Source organism: Oryctolagus cuniculus, chromosome 17 (assembly GCF_964237555.1).
Source record: "Oryctolagus cuniculus chromosome 17, mOryCun1.1, whole genome shotgun sequence".
Lineage (NCBI taxonomy): Eukaryota > Metazoa > Chordata > Mammalia > Lagomorpha > Leporidae > Oryctolagus > Oryctolagus cuniculus.
This window is the reverse complement of record NC_091448.1, coordinates 37,232,470-37,253,393: the sequence shown is the minus strand read 5'-3', so window position 1 is coordinate 37,253,393 and position 20,924 is coordinate 37,232,470. Positions and strand designations below refer to the sequence as shown.

At 51.3% G+C, this 20,924-nt stretch overlaps 2 protein-coding genes across 8 annotated transcripts in view; one reads left to right on the top strand and one right to left on the bottom strand.

Annotated features, from left to right (window-relative positions):
- MYO19 (myosin XIX) overlaps positions 1-9,556 on the top strand; it is a 44,072-nt gene extending 34,516 nt beyond the window's left edge. For 5 of the 6 annotated variants that reach the window (XM_008271170.4, XM_002719080.5, XM_070061014.1 and 2 more), the window contains 7 exons: positions 78-148; positions 2,594-2,697; positions 4,478-4,629; positions 4,754-4,883; positions 6,230-6,315; positions 7,739-8,041; positions 8,841-9,556. In XM_008271170.4, the coding sequence (XP_008269392.3) occupies positions 78-148; positions 2,594-2,697; positions 4,478-4,629; positions 4,754-4,883; positions 6,230-6,315; positions 7,739-8,041; positions 8,841-8,969 (975 nt within the window). In that variant the 3' untranslated portion in view covers positions 8,970-9,556. Of the gene's footprint in view, positions 1-77; positions 149-2,593; positions 2,698-3,635; positions 3,737-4,477; positions 4,630-4,753; positions 4,884-6,229; positions 6,316-7,738; positions 8,042-8,840 lie in introns of all 6 variants that reach the window. The other variant, XR_011383558.1, reaches the window with a different exon arrangement.
- Positions 9,450-17,322, bottom strand: ZNHIT3 (zinc finger HIT-type containing 3). 2 transcript variants are annotated; one of them, NM_001199228.2, is given in 5 exon segments: positions 9,450-9,929; positions 11,026-11,106; positions 14,515-14,598; positions 17,021-17,052; positions 17,165-17,265. In NM_001199228.2, coding segments are annotated over 5 exon segments (465 nt in total). In that variant the 5' UTR covers positions 17,251-17,265; the 3' UTR covers positions 9,450-9,747.
- Positions 17,323-20,924: the final 3,602 nt, after the last annotated feature.

The following is a 20,924-nucleotide window of genomic DNA, read 5'->3' as shown; positions in this document are numbered from 1 at the left end:
AGAGCGCAGAAGGAATGGTATTTCTGGCCTGCTGGTCCCACACTGCTGCATCCTACCCTGCCTCGCCATCCTTGCAGGTCCTGAGCCAGCTGGAGGCCTGTGGCCTGGTGGAGACCATCCACATCAGTGCAGCCGGCTTCCCCATTCGGTGAGTGCGATGGGTCACAGCAGGGCCAGGACCAGTGCCAGGGAACAGCCTGCAACAGTCCTGCCTGGCTGTTAGATCTCTGTCTCTCTTTCATATATATATATATATATATACACACACACACACACACACACACATATATTTATATGATTTATTTATTTGAAAGGCAGAATGAGGCAGAGATTATCTCCCCAAATGGCTGCAATTGCCAGAAATAGGCCGATTCAAAGCCAAGAGCCAGGGGCTTCCTCCAGGTCTCCCACATGGGTGCAGGGGCCTAAAGCACTTGGGCCATTGTCCACTGCTTTCCCAGTTGCATTAGCAGGGAGCTGGATCAGAAGTGGAGCAGCCGGGACTTGAACCTGTGTCCATATGGGGTGCCAATGCCACAGGGGGTGGCTTTACCCACTACACGACAATGTTGGCCCCTCAAATCTATTTATTTTTTTTTTTTTTGACAGGCAGAGTGGACAGTGAGAGAGAGAGAGACAGAGAGAAAGGTCTTCCTTTTGCCGTTGGTTCACCCTCCAATGGCCACCGCGGCCAGCGCGCTGCGGCCGGCGCACCGCGCTGATCCGATGGCAGGAGCCAAGAGCCAGGTGCTTTTCTTGGTCTCCCATGGGGTGCAGGGCCCAAGCACCTGGGCCATCCTCCACTGCACTCCCTGGCCACAGCAGAGGGCTGGCCTGGAAGAGGGGCAACCGGGACAGAATCCGGCGCCCCGACTGGGACTAGAACCTGGTGTGCCGGCGCCGCTAGGCAGAGGATTAGCCTAGTGAGCCGCGGCGCCGGCCTCAAATCTATTTTTTTAAAGATTTCTTTTACTTACTTGAAAGAGTGCCAGAGAGAGAGAGTGAGTCGCAGAAAGAGATCTTCCATCCACTGGTTTTCTTCTCAAATGGCCACAAGGGCTAAGACTGGGCCATACAGAATCCAGGAGCCTGGACTTCCATCCATCCACATGGGTGGCAAGGGCCCAGTACTTGAACCATCTTCCGCTGTCTTCCCATGTGCATTAGCAGGAAGCTGGATCAGAACCAGAGCAGCTGGGACTCGAACGGACACTCTAATATGGGGTGCTGGTGTTGCGGGCAGCTGCATAACCTGCTGGGCCACAATGCCAGACCCTCAATATTTTGTTTTTGTTTTAAAGAAAATGCTCTGTCTATAAGGGACGGGGTCAGCTTCTGCCCAGAGGCCCGGAATGAGGGAGGCCAAGCCTGACCCCTGGATTTGGCTGCATGGTATCTGATGGTGGCTGTGGATGGCTGTGGCACTGAGTCACGTCAGTGCAGTTAGGGACAGAACCTGTCTTGGAAGAGCTGAGGAGTGATTGGGAGGGGGAAGTGCAGACATCTGTTATCATCAGCTGTTGCCATGATGGGGAGCAGAGAAATCAGGAGGACATGGAGGAAGCTGTGGGGTCAGAAAATGAGTGGGAAATGTGCCAAGCATGTGTGCATCATAGGAGTGCTCCACTTGGTTCACGCCTGTCAGCTACTTTGGAAGACGGCAGGATGCAAAAAAAGAGCAAGAAGCCCCAGTTGTGGTCACCCTGTCACTCTGCCTTTCAAATATCTTTTTTTTTTTTTTTTAATTAAAAATGAAACAGGGCTGGTGCCGTGGCATAATGGGTAAAGCCACTGCCTGCAGTGCCAGCATTCTACATGGGCACTGGTTCAAATCCCCAGCTATTCCACTTCCAATCCAGCTCCCTGCTAATGTGCCTGGGAAGGCAGCAGAGGATGGCCCAGATGGCCCAGTGGGATACTCGGATATGAAGCTCCTGGCTTCGGCCTGGCCAAGTCCAGCCCAGGCCCTTGGGGCCATTTGGGGACTGAACCAATGGATGGAAGATCTCTCCCTCCTCAACCTCTGCCTCTCCCTCTCTAACTCTACCTTTCAAGTAAATAAATAAATAAATCTCTCTTTTTTTTCTTTTTTTTTTTTTTTTAAGATTTATTTATTTATTTGAGAGTTACACAGAGAGAGAAGGAGAGGCAGAGAAATAAGTCTTCTATCTGTTGGTTCACTCCCCAGTTGGCTGCAACAGCCGCAGCTGCGCCGATCCGAAGCCAGGAGCTTCTTCCGGGTCTCCCACACGGGCGCAGGGGCCCAAGGACTTGGGCCATCTTCTGCTTTCCCAGGCCATAGCAGAGAGCTAGATCATAAGTGGAGCAGCTCAGTCTTGAACCAGCGGCGCCCATATGGGATGCTAAACTGCAGGCGGTGGCTTTACCCACTATACCACAGCGGTGGCCCCCATCTTTAAGAAATTAAAGTTTCCACATGCTTCCCTTTAAGTGAGCCTAGTCACCTCTCTAGAAGGTGGTCTCGTCCATTTGGTGGGAATGGAGGTAGGGCAGCCCCTGACTGGTTGCTGTTCACCTCAGAGCCATGTACCTGCAAACAGGTGAAGTCATTTTCTTCTTGCTTTGGTTCCAGGCTCTCTCACCAGAACTTTGTGGAACGGTATGAGTTACTGAGAAGGCTCCATCCTCATAAGTCCTCTGGTCTCTGCAGTCCATATCGTGCCAAGGGGCGCTCCGGTGAGTGGGGCTCACACGTTAGCCATTTGTTCAACCACACCGTACTCTCAGAGCTTGGGGCTGTTGTTCAGAGATGAACAAGACAGCCCTGCCCTTGGGGTTCTGGGTTCAGTGGGAAAATTGCGAACACTGTGGAAAGGTAGGGAGGTGTGACTGGGGAATGGCTTCCTGGAGGAGGCAGTATCTGAGGGTAAACTGGATTAGCTGGGTGAAGCGCATTCCACCTGGCACAGGTAACCTGACAGAGGCCCGGAGGCCGGAGACAGCAGTGCAGCCTTGAGGAACTCTGTGCCATTCTGTGTGCTGGCTCCTCGGGGCAGAGAGAGGTGGGAGGTGAGGCTGGGTGATGATGCAGGGAGCGGGCAGAGGAGGAGGCACTCCGGGGAGGGACTGAGTCAGCCTCAGGCTTTCTGGAGACCAGAGTGACGCTGAAAGCTGCTGGAGTGGAGAAGCCAGGGATATGGGCACAGTTTGGGACTGCTTGGGAGAAACTGGCCAGTGTTGGTAGGTGCCTAGTAAGATAGGGAGAGGAAAATAAATTGGCCCTGCTGGTCAGGGAAAGCAAGAGGAGGGCAGGTTTCCAGTGCTGATGAGCCTCACCGTGGCCAGCTGAGCTCCAGGAGTTGTTAGGTGACGTCTGCAAGGCACCTACCTGGGCGACCTTCAGTTTTGGGGAAAGGTATGGATGGTGACCTGATTTGGAGGTTGCTGACTGCATATGCACGTAACTGACAGGCAGAGCGGGGAGGAAGCTGAGGGTGGTGGAAGGCCCCCCTCGGCAGGACCCCAGCCCAGCCACAGCTGCTCCCCACACCCACACAGCCTTCTCCAGGACCATCAGACCCCGCTGGGACAGCTCTGCTGTGGTTTTCTCCTTTCCTTTCACTTTTTCCTTTCTCTCTCCTCTCCATGGTTGGCTCTCCTGTCTCTTACCCAAGCCGCTCTGGCCCCTGGTTCATTCTGCTGCTCTTCCTCATCTCCAGCCTCTTCTTTGGCGGCCAAAGAGGCACAGAGCACTAAAAGTGGTCAAAGCCCTCAGGTAACACATCCCTCTGCAGGAGTCAGCACTGTAGGATGCGGGAGAGCAGGCAGTGGGACCCGCTGGGCCTTTACTGGGCTGAGATTTGTTCTTCCTTCTCCCATGCATGATGGGGAGTGAGGGGGTGGGGGCTGGGAAACATGCTGGCCAGGCAGTGGGAGATCCCAGGATGGAAGGAGTTGCTCTTCCAGCATCCAGTACCCTCCGCCAGCCTGCCCAAAGGGACCCTCTGCAATGGACACTGCGGGGCACTCCACCATGCCTTAGGACAGCCAGAGCCATGAAGGACAATACAGGGGCCTCTTGGCTGGAGGCAAGAATAGCAGTAAAGAAGCCTGCAGGATGCTGGGGAGGCCAGAGCCAGGTTGTTTTGTTTTTAAAGATAGATTTATTTATTTGAAAGGCAGAGTTAGAGGAGGAGAGAGATCGTTCATTTGCTGGTTCACTTCCCAGATGGCCACAACAGCCAGGGCTGGGCTGAAGCCTAGAGCTTCTTCCAGGTCTCCCACACAGGTGCAGGGGCCCAAGGACTTGGGCTATCCTCTGCTGTGTTCCCAAGTGCATTAGGGAGCTGGATTGAAGTGGAGCAGCCAGGACTTGAACTGGTGCCCACATGGGATGCAAGTGCCACGGGCCACAGCTTAACCCACTATGCCATAGTGCTGGCCCCCAAAGCCAGTTTCTTAGGACCATAGTAGCTTGTGATGACAAAGCACTGATGGGGCCACTTCTCATCCCCAGAATGGACCCCACATGTGGAGGCGGCCATGCTGCTGCCTCTCCTCCAGGACATCCTCCACACTCTGACAGCAACCACATGTGCTGAGCCCCCTGAGGCCATGGCCGCTTCAGTGCACTGTGGCAAGACTAAGGTGTTCATGACTGACTCTATGGTAAGCTGGTCTGGGGATGGGGAGCTTACAGATGGCAGCTGCACACGCCCCTCAGCAGGATAGGGTCTGCTGCTCCTGGGCCAGGGAGGAGGCTGAGAACCTCAGCAGATGCCCTTTCTCCCAGCTGGAGCTCCTGGAACACAGGCGTGCCCAGGTACTGGAGCAGTGCGCCCGCTGCATCCAGCGTGGCTGGAGGCGTCACCAGCACCGAAAGCAGGAGCGGCGAAGGCAGGCTGCCGTGCTCATTCAGGCAGGTGAGTGGGGCTGCTGTCAGCGGTCGCACAGGGACCCCTATGTGATGTCAGCTGCACTATCAAGTCCCCATCTACTGAAGTGGCCCTTGTCCCAGCCTCCCACGGTGGGTGGCACATGCTCATGGTGCCCCTGGGATTCCAATTCCCTGTCCAGAGAGGATCTCTAGCTCTCTGGCAACCAAGGCACACCCACGTAAGGCCTCTCCACAGGCAATGGGCTGAAAGCTGGCCTTCAGTCCCCCTTTGTGACACATCTTGTTTCACTGCCTGCTGGGGCCAGGGGTTTGGGAGGAAGTAAAAACTGATGTGATTTGATTGATTGAATTAGGAAATGTATGAGCCATTTATGTGAAAAATAAACATATCAGAAACAACCCAAATACCTGAGAGTGGTAGAGCTGTGGCTAGGTAATGGGACATCCCGATGCAGACTGACAAATGGAAAAGTCCTTCCAATACGATGTTCAAACGTAGATCTCTCTGTTGAAGGTGGTGCCACCTCTTTTTAAGATACCCTCCACCCAGTAGTTATTTTGTTAGTAAGAAATCTGAGCATTTTAAGAAAGACAAATTTCTCCTTCAAGGAGAAAGAGGGAGAGACAGAGAAATCTTAAGATTGGTTGGTTCACTCCTCACGTGGCCACAACAGCCAGGGCTAGACTGAAGCCAGGAGCTTCTTCTGGGTCTCCCACATGGGTAGCAGGGGCCCAAGCACTTGATCCACCCTCCACTGCTTTCCCAGGCTTATTAGCAGGGAGTTGGATTGGAAGTGGAGCAGCCAGGACTCAAACTGGCGCCCACATGGGATGCCACCATCACAGGCAGTGGCTTTACCTGCTACACCACAGCACCGGCCCATCAGGCCCATGGGCATTGTTCCTGATGAGCTTGAGGTAGGAGACCCCAGTGGCCTGCGGCCAGCCAAAACTCCAGATGCCCGTCTGTGTCCAGCTATCTGTGAGTGTGTGGGAGTGTGAGAAATGTCCTTAGAAACCAAATTTGCTTTACATGTTGAATTCAGAACCTTACTTGGGGATTCAGAAACATTTTTCTGCCAAGGGCCATTTAACATTGTTTACAGATAATACAAAATGAACAACTTAGAAATTAACCCGCTATCGATGTATTAAATTTTGAGTCAGGCCTGCGGTTTGCCTTGACAGGGCCAGATCACATGATTTTGTGGGCCTTTTGTATGGCATGGGCTTGGATGTTCCCCACCCATGCAGTCCAAGGTGGCCATTCACTGAAATAACTTATTTCATGCTTCACAGCAGTGCCGGCACCGCTCCAGAGCCAGCTAACTAATGCCTACTCTCTTTCCTACTTCTGGGGAACCCTCTTAGCTGCTCGTTCCTGGTTAACTCGGAAACACATCCAGAGACTGCACAGAGCGGCCACAGTCATTAAGCAGGCATGGCAGCGGTGGAGAGTAAGTATGACAAAGCGGGAGGGGGGCGGGGCAGGATGGGACAGAGTTTGGGCCCAGACAGGCTTGGGTGAGAGCGCTGGTTTGGCGCTGTAATACCAGTGCCTCAGACACACCATTCACCTCTCTGGGCCTCACGTTCCTCATGAACGAAAAGGGTGTAACTAGCAACACTATGAAGCGGTTTTGTTTTATTTTTAAAGATATATTTATTTGAAAGGCAGAATGAGAGAAAAAGGAGAGACTGAGAAAAAAAGAGATCTTCTATCTGCTGGTTCACACCCCAAATGGCTGCAGAAGCCAGGGCTGGGCCAGGCCAAAACAAGGAGCTAGGAAATCCATAAAGGTCTCCCATTTGGGTGATCTTTGCTGCTCTCCCAGGCACATTAGCAGGGAGCTCAGTTGGCAGCAGAGCAGCACAGACTGGAACCGGTGTCCTGATTTGGGATGTCAGCATTGCAAGTGACAGCTTAGCCCACTGCACCACAACGCTGCCTCTTGTAAGGCAGTTTAGTTTTACATTAGACCATGGATTGTATGTTTTAAAAGAGCAAATTTGGGTTAGGTAAATTTAACCTAGTGGTTAAGGCACCCAAGTCAAATATTAGTGCCTGGGTTCAGTGCCTGGCTGCAGCTTACTGGAAATGATGACCTTGGGAGACAGCGGTGATGACACAAATAATTTGGTTCCTACCACCCATTTCTGAACTCTCAGCTTCTGCTTAAACATAGCAGGCATTTCGAGAGTGGAAAATTGCCTCTCAAATATTTTTTTAATGGCCAGATTTTATAGTACAGCAGTTATTTCTCAATAAGGCTATTAATATAAACAAGGCCTAAACACAGCTGTCTCAGGTGTATACAAGGGGTCTTCATAAATTGATGGAAAGCGCCTATTATGAAAAAATTATGCATGGATCTCCAAATTTCTTGCACCAAAACAAGCTGCTTTTAATTCCATTTTCCATGAACTTATGACGCCCCTTGCAAGGACGTGTTGCTGCATGGCCCTAGTTCAGGGCACCCAGCTGTTGACAGCCAGATTGTTTCAGTTTACTTTGTCAGGCTGATCTCTAAGAAATAGCTTTGGTTTCCATTAAGAGTGAGATTAGGGGCCATTGTTACGGTGTAGCAGGTAAGCTACTGCCTGCATCCCTCAAGGGTGCCGTTTTGTGTTCTGACTGCTCCACTCCCAGTCCAGCTCCCTGCTAATGGCCTGAGAAAAGCAGCAGAAGATGGCCGAAGTGTTTTGGGTCCCTGCCAGCCACATGGGAGACCTGGAAGAAGCTCCTGGCTCTTGGCGTCAGCCTGACCCAGTGCTGGCTGTTGTGGCCATCTGGAGAGTGAACCAGCAGATGGAAAATTGCTCTCTTGCTCTCTCGTGTGAAATAAACCGAGAACCACGAAGGGATGTTTTCTTTTTAAGATGAGAATGGCCTTCCTCGTGGCTGAAGAACTGGATGGTGTGGAAGAAAACTACACTGCTCTAGCGCCGCAGCCCCTGAGCTCCTCCCCACTGCAACCAGAGCAGACCAGGCTCCAAGGGGCAATAATCCGCCTCTGGCCCCTCGGACTGGTCCTGGCTAATGCGTGTGTGGGTGTGCGTGGCCTTCAGAGGAAGCTGGTGATCTGCGCCTGCCTTCAGCTTCCCACAGGCAGCCCCCGTAGTTACACCATCCAGACTGCACAAGACCAGGCTGGGGTCACGTCCATCCGAGCACTGCCTCAGGTAAGCTGCGCGACAAAGGGACCACCCTTCCTGGACAGCTCCGGCTTCCTCATACCTCACTGAAAATGGCAGGAGACCAAGGCTCAGCATCCTACTTGCTGGGTAAACCAGAAGCCTGTGCTTCCCAGCCAGCAGCAGAAAAGCAGGTTATTTTTTGTTTCAAATGGGACTATTCCAGAGCCCTTCACTTTTTAAAAACGGCCCCTAAGCATTACAGCCCTCTTGGCCACTTGTCTTACAAGAGTGTAATAGCTAAGAGTCAGCCAGCATACTCAGCTTTCTGTGTCATCCCTGCAAGCCAGGCCTCTCAAAGTGCCTAAGAAAAGATGACAAGTATGTTAAACTTGGGGGTAGAAGCCCAGGGACTGGGTTCTGGCTCCGCCCCATTCACTGGTGACCTTGCCCAAGGCACACTCTCTCTCAGCCATCTCATTTTTTTAATTCAGCCTATACCTGGAGACAGGGTGAGGAAGAAGTGAAGGAAACAATTGCCATCCCAGAGGGATCAGGACAGGCCCTAGCTGCTGTCTCCCCAGAGAACTTGCAGCTAGCAAGAGTAAACTGCTGGGTGAACAGGCAATACTCCTGGTAATGCAGAGACCCTCCTGGTGCTTCCTCATAATGCATGGGATACTTCATGTTTAACACTGCTTTGGAGTTCTAGAATAAGGATAAAAAAGAATGTTAATCTTACTACTGTTACTGCTCTCACACTTGTCCACACCTCCCTGCATTTCTAGCATTCACTAGAGCTGGGGTTAAGCACTTGCTCTCAGGCGCTCTCTCTCCCTACCGCCAGGGCCCGATAAAGTTTCACTGCAGGAAGTCTCCACTGCGCCACGCTGACATCTGCCCTGAACCTTCGCCCTACAGTGTTACTGGCTTTAATCAGATTCTGCTGGAGAAACACAGGCTGATCCACAAGTGACCTCCTCATCCTCTACCCTCACCTGGCCAGGTGATCCTTGTTTCCTTTGTTTCTACAGAGCCATTTCCTGCCAACTGCCTTGCCAAAGATATTTAATCCACATGCAGTTGCCAAACTATTCACACATGCAAGCGGCAGCTCCAGCCTGCAAGCCAGGGGCCTGGCTGACCATAGGCTACAGCTCAGGCAGTGGCAGGGAGTCAGGCTGGTGGTTACCTGGTTACAGGACTAGGGCCACAGCCAACCTCACGTTTCACTACCTTCAGAAATCAAACTCGGCCATGGCCGTCACTACACAGGGGCACTTCATTCTCTACGGGCACTTTTGAAGAAAACTAAGCCAGCCTCAAGTGGGCAGGGGACAATTTTGCATTTCTGTTCCTTTTAAAAAGGAATGAAATCTTAGTATTTAATAAGATCACTTATTTAATTTCAAACACATTAAAAATCAAGGACAATGAACGTAACACGTAAGAATCACCATATCATGTTATTTAATGCTCAAGTTTTTCACCTCAGTGGGTGTATCAATGATACCACTGATGTCCGACACAACTGTACACCAAAAATAAAACATTTTAAAACCACCATTTGGATGTTGAGTTTTCCCTTTATAAATTTAAAGGATCTGCCACTCGTCATACACACCATGTGCCTGAAGCATGAGCCCAGGCAGCTTCGTAGCCCACCTCAGCCATCTGGGTCCTGCCGGTCCCTGCCTTGTTTAGAGCCCCTCACTCGCTGGTTGCTTGGCAGTCACACAGCATTTAAATCCATTTTAAGAATCTTCTTTGAGGGATGGCTCCACAATTCCTAAACAGCAGTCGGCAAACTCCACAAACAGGGGCTCCTGCATGTAGTCTCTCATGAGCTTGGCTTTGTCGTCCCCCTGATCAAGGCTGATGATCAGCTGTCTCAGGTGTGGGTTCAGCAGTAAGCTTCTTAACGTAGCAGATTCCCCTTAACAACAAAAAAAGCCAATCTGAATTGAAGTGGGAACTGGTGGAGACAGCTCTAAGTCTAATGTTGCATCCCCTTTATACTCACAAACTAACCCTAATGCTTCACATGTAACCAAGGTGAGTATAGCATAGTAAATGATTTCCAAGTTAAATGCAGTAACAGGTTCCTGTTACCCTGGAATCTCTATAAACATTGTAACTTCATGCCATTTCAACTACATGCAGAGAAACTTGGTATAAAGGTTCTGGGTGGTGAGCACAGTTACACCACATACTGATGTCTAAGCATGGATACAGCAGGGCCAGAACACCACCTGCCGGTACTTTATAGGTGATGAAATTGTTCACAGCTCAGCTGTGAACCTCAGCCGAACTAGTCACTGCCAAGGGACTATGTGCAAGCAACTTTCAACCAAATTCTGTGAAATTTTTTGGACAATAATGCCCACTTTTAGGAACTGCATTATTCCACTAACTATATACATAACTACTAAAAGTACTGACCAAATGATGCTACCACAAGGTGCATTTATACCTGTGTCTTCCTAACAAAGCAAATCTTAGTCTATCTGCAGTAAGGACTGGACTGCACACTGAGCTCAGAATACAAGTCCCTGCCCTGGTTCAGGGTCTAAAAGATACATTACCTTAAAATTTGAGTGGGGCCAGCACTGTGGCATAGCAGGCAAAGCTGCCATTTGTGGCACCAACGTCCACATAGGTGCTGGTTTGCATCCCAGCTGCTCCACTTCCAATCCAGCTCCCTGCTAATGTGCCTGGGAAAGCAGTGCTTAGGCCCCTGCATCCACATGGGAAACCCAGAAGATGCGCCTGGCTTTGGAATGGGCCAGCTCCAGCCATTGTGACCATTTGGGGAGTGAACCAGCAGATGGAATCTCTCTCTCTCCCTGCCTCTATCTCTAACTCGGCCTTTCAAATACATAAATCTTTAAAAAAGAAAACATGGCACCCTGGGAAGCCAAAAATCCTTTAGAAGGGTCCTCCACTTTGTAACTTTTGAAAAATCATACTGCATACAACAGAGGAAATGTATCTCAATGCTTGACAAAGAAATAAACATGGCACAGACTTACCTAAATTCCTTAAATTCTGCAAAGAAACTCTGTCTTCCTCTTCATCACTATTCAGAAAATCAGCTACGGAGTCGTCATTATCTAAGGAATACAGAACATAATCAACTAATTATGATGTATCAGATTTGACCAACTGCCAACAGGTAAAAACACAGGGGCTTGCATTTTGGCACAGCAGGTTAAGCTGTCATTTATGACACCAGGTTCAAGTCCCATTGGCTCCACTGTTCCAACTTCTTGCTAATGTGCCTACGGAAGCAGCAGATGATGGCCCAATTACTTAGGCACTTGTCACCCATAAGGCAGACCAGGATGGAGCTCTTGGCTTCAGCCTAGCCTAGCCCACCCCACCCCTAGCTGTTGCTATTTGGCAATGAAGCAGCAGGTAGATCTGTCTCTCCCTCTCTCTTTGATGTGCCTTTCAAACAAGTATTTAACAAAACTTTCCCACAAAAAATGTTCAGGAACACTGTGACATGAAAGGGGGATACAAGTAGCTACACAAGGGGCTTCAGAAAGCTCATGGAGGGGCAGGCACCTGGCACAGCACTCAAGACACCGCGTGGATGCCTGCCTCTCTTACTGGAGTGCCTCCGTTCAAGTCCTGGCTCTGTTCCTGATTCCAGCTTCCTGCCGATGCACACCTGGGAAGAAGGTGACGGCTCACGTAGTTGGGTCCCTGCCATGTATATGGGAGACTTGGATTAAGTCCCTGGCTCCTGGTTTTGGCCTGGCCCAGAACCAGCTGTTGTGGTCCTCTGGAGAATGAACCAGTACAAGGGCTCTCTCTCCTTTCAAATGAATAATTCTTTTAAAAAGAAAAGCAAGGGGCCAGTGTTGTGTTTCAGCAAATTAAGCCACTGCCTGCAACACCAGCATCTCATACGGGCACCACTTCAAGTCCTGGCTGTTCTGATTCTGAGAAAAGCAGCAGAGGATGGCTCAAGTGTTTGGTCCCCTGCACCCTTGTGGGAGATCCAAGTTAAGCTGCTGACTCCTGGCTCCGGCCTGGCCCAGCCCTATCATCTCAGCCTTCTAGGGAATGAACCAGCAGATGGAAGATCCATCACTCTTTCAAATAAATAATGGTTTTTTAAAATTTTTGAGCATTATGGAAATACTATGCATGCATTTCAGAATTTTCTTTGCACCAAAATAAATATCTTTTAATTTCACTGTTCCACAAACTTTGAAATTAGTATTTTGTTTTTACTTGACAGGTAGAGTTATAGAGAGACAGACAGAAAGGTCTTATTTCCATTGGTTCACTCCCCAAATGGCCGCTATGGCCAGTGCTGCGCTGATCCGAAGCCAGGAGCCAGGTGCTTCCTCCTGGTCTCCCATGCGGGTGCAGGGGCCCAAGCACTTGGGCCATCCTCCACTGCCCTCCCGGGCCACAGCAGAGAGCTGGACTGGAAGAGGAGCAATCAGGACTAGAACCCAGCGCTCATATGGGGTGCCGGCGCCGCAGGCGGAGGATTAACCAAGCGAGCCACGGTGCCAGCCCTAAATACCCTCACAATCAAAAAATCTTCTCAAATTCATAATAATATTAACACTACCTTTTTATAAAATTAGTGAAAAAACTGATTTTTTAAAAAAGATTTTTATTTATTTGAAAGGCAGAGATACAGAGGGACAGGCAGGGAGAGACAGAGATCTTCCACCTTCTGGTTCACTTCCCAAACGGCTGCAATGGCTAGAGCTGGGCCAGGCTGAAGCCAGAAGCTTCCTCCAGGTTTCCCACATAGACTCAACTAGCACCCATATGGGATGCTGGTGTTGCAGGTGGCGGTTTTACAAGCTCCTCACCCCTTCTCCCCCCTTTTAAAATTTATTTATTTGAAAGGAGAGCAACAGAGACAGATCTTCCATCTGTTGATTCACTCCCCAAATGGCCCTAACAGCCACATCTGGGCCAGGCAGACAGAATTCCCTCCAGGTCCCCCATGAGGGTGGCGGGAACCCAAGCACCTGGGCCACTTCTGCTTCCCACGTGCACTGGCAGGGAACCGAAGTGAAAGCACAGCCACCAGGACTGGAACTGGTGCTCCAACATGGGATCCTGCATCACAAGCAGCGGCTTAACCCACTCCACCACAGTACCTGCCCTGCTTGGTGTTTTTTAACTTATGTGCATCTTAATATTCACACACTTCCTCTAGATGTTTCCCTGTGGTCTTTGGGCTTAGAGCCTGGTTTCCCAATTCTCAGCAAACCACCTCTCCGGTACTGTGACGGGCCAGTAAATAAACTATTCAGCATTGCTGAACAGGATCCTCTGTGCTTTGAGCATGGACAGAAATGGCCGGCACTGCCTGAACTCAACCTGTAAGTTTCTTCAAGGACAGAAATGGACTATCCCTGCACTGAATGTTCAGTACCTCTTTGGCAGAACCAGAGGGGCTGCTTTCAGAGGCTGGTACAATGCCAGACTCTCAGGAAGCATTAAACACTGCCGGGGTTGGCATTGTGGCACAGAGGGTTAAGCAGCCACCTGTGACACTGGCATCCTATAGCTCTACTTCCGATCCAGCTCCCTGCTGATGTGCCTGGGAAAGAAGCAGAAGATAGCCCCAGTGCTTGGGCCCCTGCACCCATGTGTGGGAGACCCAGATGAAGTTCTGGGCTCCTGATTTCAGCATGCAACAGCCCTAGCTGCTGTGGTCATCTAGGAAGTAAACCAGCAGATGAAAGATATCTCTCTCCCTTTTTATTAACTCTGCCTTTCAAATAAATAAAAAATAAAAAACCACAAACACTGGCTGGATGGGTTGATGGTTTGCGTATGCTGTAAGCTCTGGGAAGCCCCCAGCAGTAATGAGCTGACCCAGGCCCAAGGACGCCTCCTGCTGTGGACCTAACTCAGGTGAACTGACAGCCCCTGCCAGGCTCGGGGAGGGAGACCCAGAGCAGTGACTAAAGGTTCCTGGGACTGGCACTGTGGCACAGCAGGTTAAGCTATCACCTGCAAAGCCATTAACGGATCCACTTCCAATCCAGCTCCTTGCTAATCCATTCGGGAAAGCAGTGCCCTGCCACCCACGTGGAGGACCCAGATGGGAGTTCCAGGCTACTGACTTCAGCCAGTCCAGCCTCGGCCTCTGCAGCCACTTTGGGAGTAAACCAGCAGGTGGAAGATCTCTCTCTCTCTCCATCTCCCTGTCAATCTGCATTTCAAATAAACAAAAATAAGTTTTTTTTTTTTTAAAGGTTCCTGCCACCAGGGCCCACCCCACACCCCAAACCAATGCACTGCCCTTGGTTTTGTAAATGATTCTTGGCTGCTCTCCCAATGCCACCTGTGACAACACACCCTATTGCTGCTTTCCCAGGCACATCAGCAGGAAGTTGGATTCTCCCAAGGATGCTGGTACTACGTAATGAAGCCACCCTTCTCCACTCCCCCTGCCCAGCCTCATCCCCTCTTTGTGTTCCACTTATCCTAGGTGAAACCCTGCCTGGTTGGTCTGAAGTCAACCAACCCACCTTGGTTTTCCACCGGCTTCGTAGTTTTGGCAGAGACAGCTGATCTTTTTTTCTCAACAGGACGAGTTTCAGGGTTGCACTGCTCTGAAAGAGAAAGATCTCAGCCACACAGCCCCTCCACTTCAGTGAGAAGCCTGCACCTTGCCACCAAGCCAGCTGCTAGGTGGGAAGCATGCATCTGAGAAAGAGATGCAGAGGAAGCGGCGCTCACCGCGCGCGGCAGGGTAAGGAGGCTCATGAGCGACCTAAGCCTGGGAGAAGCACAGAGGACGCAGGGCTCCTACACTCCAAGAGCCTGGCCCCACCCCATCCCTGCCTAATTTGCAGGGCTTTCACCCGAGGGAGTGGCACACTGACTTCAACCAGCATCAACTGATTGTCTCTGCAGTTCCAGACATACCTGTGCCACTGGGAAAACAGACAAAAGTCACTGCTCCCAGCTGAGATGACCACTAGAGACACACATAGAGGAAGGGGTTGGTCCAGGGCCCCCAAGAAAGCCAGGACACAAGACCAAGAGCACTCCAGGAGGAGGGAAAACAAGCATTCCTGGCAGTGGGAAAGGGCTATGCCTTGGCAGGAAGCTTGAAAGCAGTGGGTCGGATACGAGGACGTGGTGATGAGCAACTGCCAGCTGGCTACTGGGGCGGCAGAGGGGAAGCCAGTGAAATGCCAGACACAGAAGTGCCTCTCCAAACCATACCAGTAGTGTCCTTGCTAAGGACTACTGGTATTCAGGGCCACATCTGTAGTGGTCTGGGACAGTCTCACAGGGCAGAATAAACATCTGAGCCCAATACCAGCTACCAGCAGTACTACCAGGTACCCTAAGTCGGCCACTGTGACAACAAACATAAGGAAATATCATTTTTTCTTGTAAAGATTCACTCATTTATTTGAAAGGTACACCAAAAGAAGAGGGAGACACTGGTTCACTCCCCAAATGGCTGTGATGGCCGGGCTGGTTCAGGCTGAAGCCAGGAGCCTAGAACTCCACCTGAGTCTCCCATGAGTGGCAGGGGCCCACTGTTTTCCCAGGCACATTGGCAAGGAGCCAGATTGCAAACAGAACATCCAGGACTCAAGCCAGTACTCATGTATGAGATGCCGGCTTGCAAGCAGTGGCTTAACCTGCTGCACCACAACACCAGCCCCAACACCAAACTTTTAACCATAATTTTTTATTGGGGGGTAGAATTCTCTAAAACTCATTAGGCCTAATGAGTTTTACTTTCTAAAACACTTGAAACTTTTAAAAATTAAATGTATAGGGTTCTAGCTACTCTACTTCCGATGCAGCTTCCTGAAATGTGCCTGGGAAAGTCCAGAAGATGGCCCGAGTATTTAGGCCTTGCCTCCCACATGGAAAACCAAGATGCAATTCCTGGCTCCTGGCTTCAGCCTGCCCAGCACTGGCTGTTGTGGCCATCTGGGGAGTGAACCAAGAGTTGGAAGACCTCTTTCTCGCTGTTTCTCCTGTAATGTTGCCTTTCAAATAAATGATTTTTTAATTAAATATATAATAGTACCTTCAGAAAACATATAACTAATGTTAAAAGAGGAAAATCAGGGGCCGGCGTTGTGGTATTGCCTCCACATGCAACGCCAGCATCCCATGTGGGCGCCGGGTTCCAGGCCCTGCTGTTCCACTTCCAATCCAGCTCCCTGCTAATACGCCTGGGAAAGCAGTAAAAATGTTCCAAGTGTTGGGCCCTTGCACCCACGTGGGACACCCAGAAGCAGCTCCGGGCTCCTGGCTTCGACATGGCCCAGCCCTGGTCATTGCAGCCATCTGGGGAGTGAACCAGTGGATGGAAGCTGTCTCTCTCTCTCCCTCTCCTTCTCTGTCTCTCCTCCTCTCTTGCTAACCCTTTCTAATAAAAAATTAAATAAAAAGAGAGAAAAATCATTCAACTATAAAACAGCAGCCAGCAACAATAGTTATTTTCTGGCACACACCTGTTTCATAGTCACACATTTTAAAGATACAGTATTTACAGATCTGTTAAGCGCATATCTAAATGTATTTGAGAATTTATACATACAGGTAAACACTTTTCAACTGTCCAAAAAAAAAAAAAAATGCTCAGATAATATACAGGTCTTGAGGTTTTTTTTACTCTTGACAGGCTTAGGGCTTTCTGTATACTGTAAACAGGCCTCCGCCATTGTTGCTAACATTTAAAAGAGAAAGCGGTGAGGAGCCGCCCCAGAACGCTGAGCCCACGAAGTAGCGAGGGGAACTGGCAGCGCAAGGAGTCGCCTACTTTTAAAGAAAAAGGAGGAGAGAGAGAGACGGCAAGCGCGAGAGAGAGGCAGGGTAGCAGGTTTTTGGTGGTTCGGGACCCCGGGGAGACAATTACAAGCGGCAGTCCCGCACCCAGCGAGGCGGCCAGGACACGAGCGTCCCCAGGGTCCCCGCCACACTGCGGGAGAAAGCCCGAGGACGCCAGGGACCCGCGACGAGCCGGCAGGACTCGGACGGCAGGCGGGCGCGGGGGCTTACCTTTGTGGGTTCGGAAGCAGGTCAGGGAGCAGCTGTGACAGAGACACAGGGGCATCAGCAACAGGGCCGCGCCCCCCAGCGGCCCTCCCGCCGACGCCTGAACGCGCGCTCCCCCGGCCCCACCCTCACCGCCTCCCTGCTCACTAGGGCACGCGACAGGACGGGCAGCGGTATTTGGGCTTCTCCAGACAGATCACGCAGACCACGGTGCTACACCTCAGCGACGCCATGGCCTCCCCTAGACTGGTTCTGCCTCCGCGGGCCCCTCGCGCACGCTCTTTTCCGCTTCCTAAACCAGGACCAATCAGCGCTCAGCACACACAGGCAAAAGCAATGGATTGCTTCTGCTCGCGGATCCAGCCCGGTTACACGAGCGCCGATACACTCGATGTGTGTCCGGAAGCTGATTCTCAGGTTGTCCTGATCAGGTTGGGTTTTCTTCCTTCCTTCCTTCCTTCCTTCTTTTCTTTTCTTTTCTTTTCTTTTCTTTTCTTTTCTTTTCTTTTCTTTTCTTTTCTTTTTTTAAGATTTATTTATTTGAAAGAGTTACAAAGAGAGGAGGAGAGGCAGAGAGAGAAAGAGGTTTTACATCTGCTGGTTCACTCTCCAATTGGCCAAAAAAGCCAGAGCTGTGCTGATCTAAAGCCAGGAGCCAGGAGCTTCCTCCAGGTCTCCCACGCGGGTGCAGGGGCCCATGCACTTGGGCCATCTTCTACTGCTTTCCCAGGCATAGCAGAGCGCTGGATTGGAAGTGCAGCAGCCGGGACTCAAACCGGCATCCATATGGGATGGCTGCACTGCAGGCTGCGGCTTTACCCGCTAAGCCACAGGGCCACTGCCAGGTCACAGTTTCAAACAACTTGGGGTGAAGTCCGGTCTCTGTGGCTGTGCGACATGGAACAAGTGCGCCACCTTCCAGATCTGTTCCGCAAGTGGGCAGAATCCAAGAGATCAAGCTTCCTTTACCTTCCAGCTGGAGCTTTCTGAATCTTTTTTTTTTTTTTTTTTTTTTTTTTTTGGACAGGCAGAGTGGACAATGAGAGAGAGACAAAGGTCTTCGCGCTGATCCGAAGCCAGGAGCCAGGTGCTTCTCCTGGTCTCCCATGGGGTGCAGGGCCCAAGCACTTGGGCCATCTTCCACTGCACTCCCGGGCCACAGCAGAGAGCTGGCCTGGAAGAGGGGCAACCGGGACAGAATCCGGCACCCCAACCGGGACTAAAACACAGTGTGCCAGAGCCGCAGGCAGAGGATTAGCCTTGGCCCAATGGTTTTTAAGTTAATCTATTTGAAAGAGTGACGGAGAGAGAGGTTTCCCACCCACTGGTTCACTTCCCAGATGCCTACAACAGGCAGGGCTGGGCCAGGCTGGAGCCGGGAGCTGCACCCAGGGTGCAGCTTACACATGGGTGGCAGGGGCCCAAGTGTAAGGCCACACAAAACACACCGAACACCTAGGTTAGAGGAAAGGTTTATTGTTGGGTGGGGGAAGCTAGAGGGAAGGGGAAGGGGGGGGGGAGGAGAGGGGGGAGGGGAGGGAGAGATAACAGGAGAGAGGGCATATGTGCAGGAGGCAGGGAACTAGGACCATCTGTGGTTGGGCCATGGGGTCACCTGGCTTCTAGCAATGGGGGCGGGGGCTAGAGCCGAGGATGGTGTCTAGAGTGTAGATTGTGCCACAGCTAAGACTGTGCCATTTTACTAAGATTCCACCCTTTTGTTTTTTATCAAGCAAGTGTTGTATGGGATTACATCAGACCCAAAAGTCCAGGAGGGGTGGAGGGATGATGATCTGTCTTTAGAGCTACCTCCTGCTGACATGAGGCAGTGTCTTAAGCCACAGTCTCCTGGGTGGGGAGCTGAGTATATCCGTGGAGCAGCATTTGGTTGACTGGTTGGTGAAGGCTTTAGTTTGTTCTGTTATCGCCTCTTGTAAACACTTAAACGGACAAGATAGTAGAAAAGACAGGGTGAGAATAGCAGCCAATGGTCCTAAGAGTGACATCAACCAAGTAATGAGAGGATTTCACAGAGGAGAGGAGATGGAGGGAGGGGAGGTCTCTGGACCCTGGTGTAGACTGTCAGACGGATGTGGTTTTACCTGGCCTCATTGGTTAACATAACAACAACACTGTCAAGGCCCGTCTGTTCCACAGCAATATGGCTTTGGAGACCTCGATGGCATCAGCTGAGGTCTCGATGGACCTAGTGACCTCCTCTTGTAACTGTTGGAGTTGTTTGGAGTCAGCTGGTTGAGATCACCCTGCAGCCCAAAGCTGCTCCTGAGATCACTACTGAGGAGAGGGAGGCTGTGAGGCTGATCCCAGCCACGACTGGGAGAAAGGCCGCTCGTCTGTTGTGGGTAGGGGGTTTGTCTGTAGCAAAAATTATGAACAAGCAGATGATGTTAAGTGGGGGAGGGGACCATCAATACACACATGTTGGGAGTAGAGCCATTGGTGTAAGAGTAGAGGCTATGATTACAAAAGTATGAGACCCCAATGGGCTAGACAGGGTCTACAGCAAAGGACAGAGTCATTAGTCAAGGACCTAAGCGAGCTGCTGTCTACATCAGGAATAAGTTTTCTGATTAAGAGGCAAACAGAAACTGGCAGAAGGGGCCTGATGATAATCAGGTGGGCCTTAAGGCCTTGCCAGTTATGAGGCCCAGGCCTAGCTGTCTTTCCACAAGGGGTACATCCTTTTTTTATTTTTTATTTTTATTTATTTATTTTTTGACAGGCAGAGTTAAAGAGAGAGAGACAGAGAGAAAGATCTTCCTTTTCCATTGGTTCACCCTCCAAATGGCTGCTACGGCCAGCGTGCTGCGCCGATCCGAAGCCAGGAGCCAGGTGCTTCTCCTGGTCTCCCATGCGGGTACAGGGACCCAAGCACTTGGGCCACAGCAGAGAGCTGGACTGGAAGAGGAGCAACCGGGACTAGAACCCGGGGTACCGGCGCCGCAGGCGGAGGATTAGCCAAGTGAGCCGCAGCACCAGCCGAAGGGGTACATCCTAAGGAAAGTGTGAACCTCCTTGGGGAAGGCACTCTGTTGACTTCCAGCTATGGCCTGGGAGGAGAGCTGGCCAGGTAAAAGCAGGTGGCAGTTATAGTTCTGTCTGCAATGTTGCTGACCCTACTTGGCCATCCCTGCAGCAGCCAAAGGGCTCTTCAGCTCTTCAGCTTAGAGGGCAGATCACTGTGTAAAGCAGCCATTAGTTGGCCTGCCACCTATCTTTGGTTTTGGTTTTTTTTTTTTTTTTGGACAGGCAGAGTGGACAGTGAGAGAGAGAGACAGAGAGAGAAAGGTCTTCCTTTTGCCATTGGTTCACCCTCCAATGGCCGCCGCTGCAGCCGGCGCACCGCGCTGATCCGATGGCAGGAGCCAGGAGCCAGGTGCTTTTTTTCCTGGTCTCCCATGGGGTGCAGGGCCCAAGCACCTGGGCCATCCTCCACTGCACTCCCTGGCTATAGCAGAGAGCTGGCCTGGAAGAGGGGCAACCGGGACAGAATCCGGCGCCCCAACCGGGACTAGAACCCGGTGTGCCGGCGCCGCAAGGTGGAGGATTAGCCTAGTGAGCCACGGCGCCGGCTCTATCTTTGAATTGCTTCTGATGCCTAGCTTTCTCTTCCTCCTGGTTTTGTTAAAGCAGACCAGAGGAAACCTTTAAGAGGATGTAAGTCAAGAGGGTGCTGGCCAGCGCCGCGGCTCACTAGGCTAATCCTCCGCCTTGCGGCGCCGGCACACCGGGTTCTAGTCCTGGTCGGGGCGCCGGATTCTGTCCCGGTTGCCCCTCTTCCAGGCCAGCTCTCTGCTGTGGCCCGGGAGTGCAGTGGAGGATGGCCCAAGTACTTGGGCCCTGCACCCCATGGGAGACCAGGATAAGTACCTGGCTCCTGCCTTCG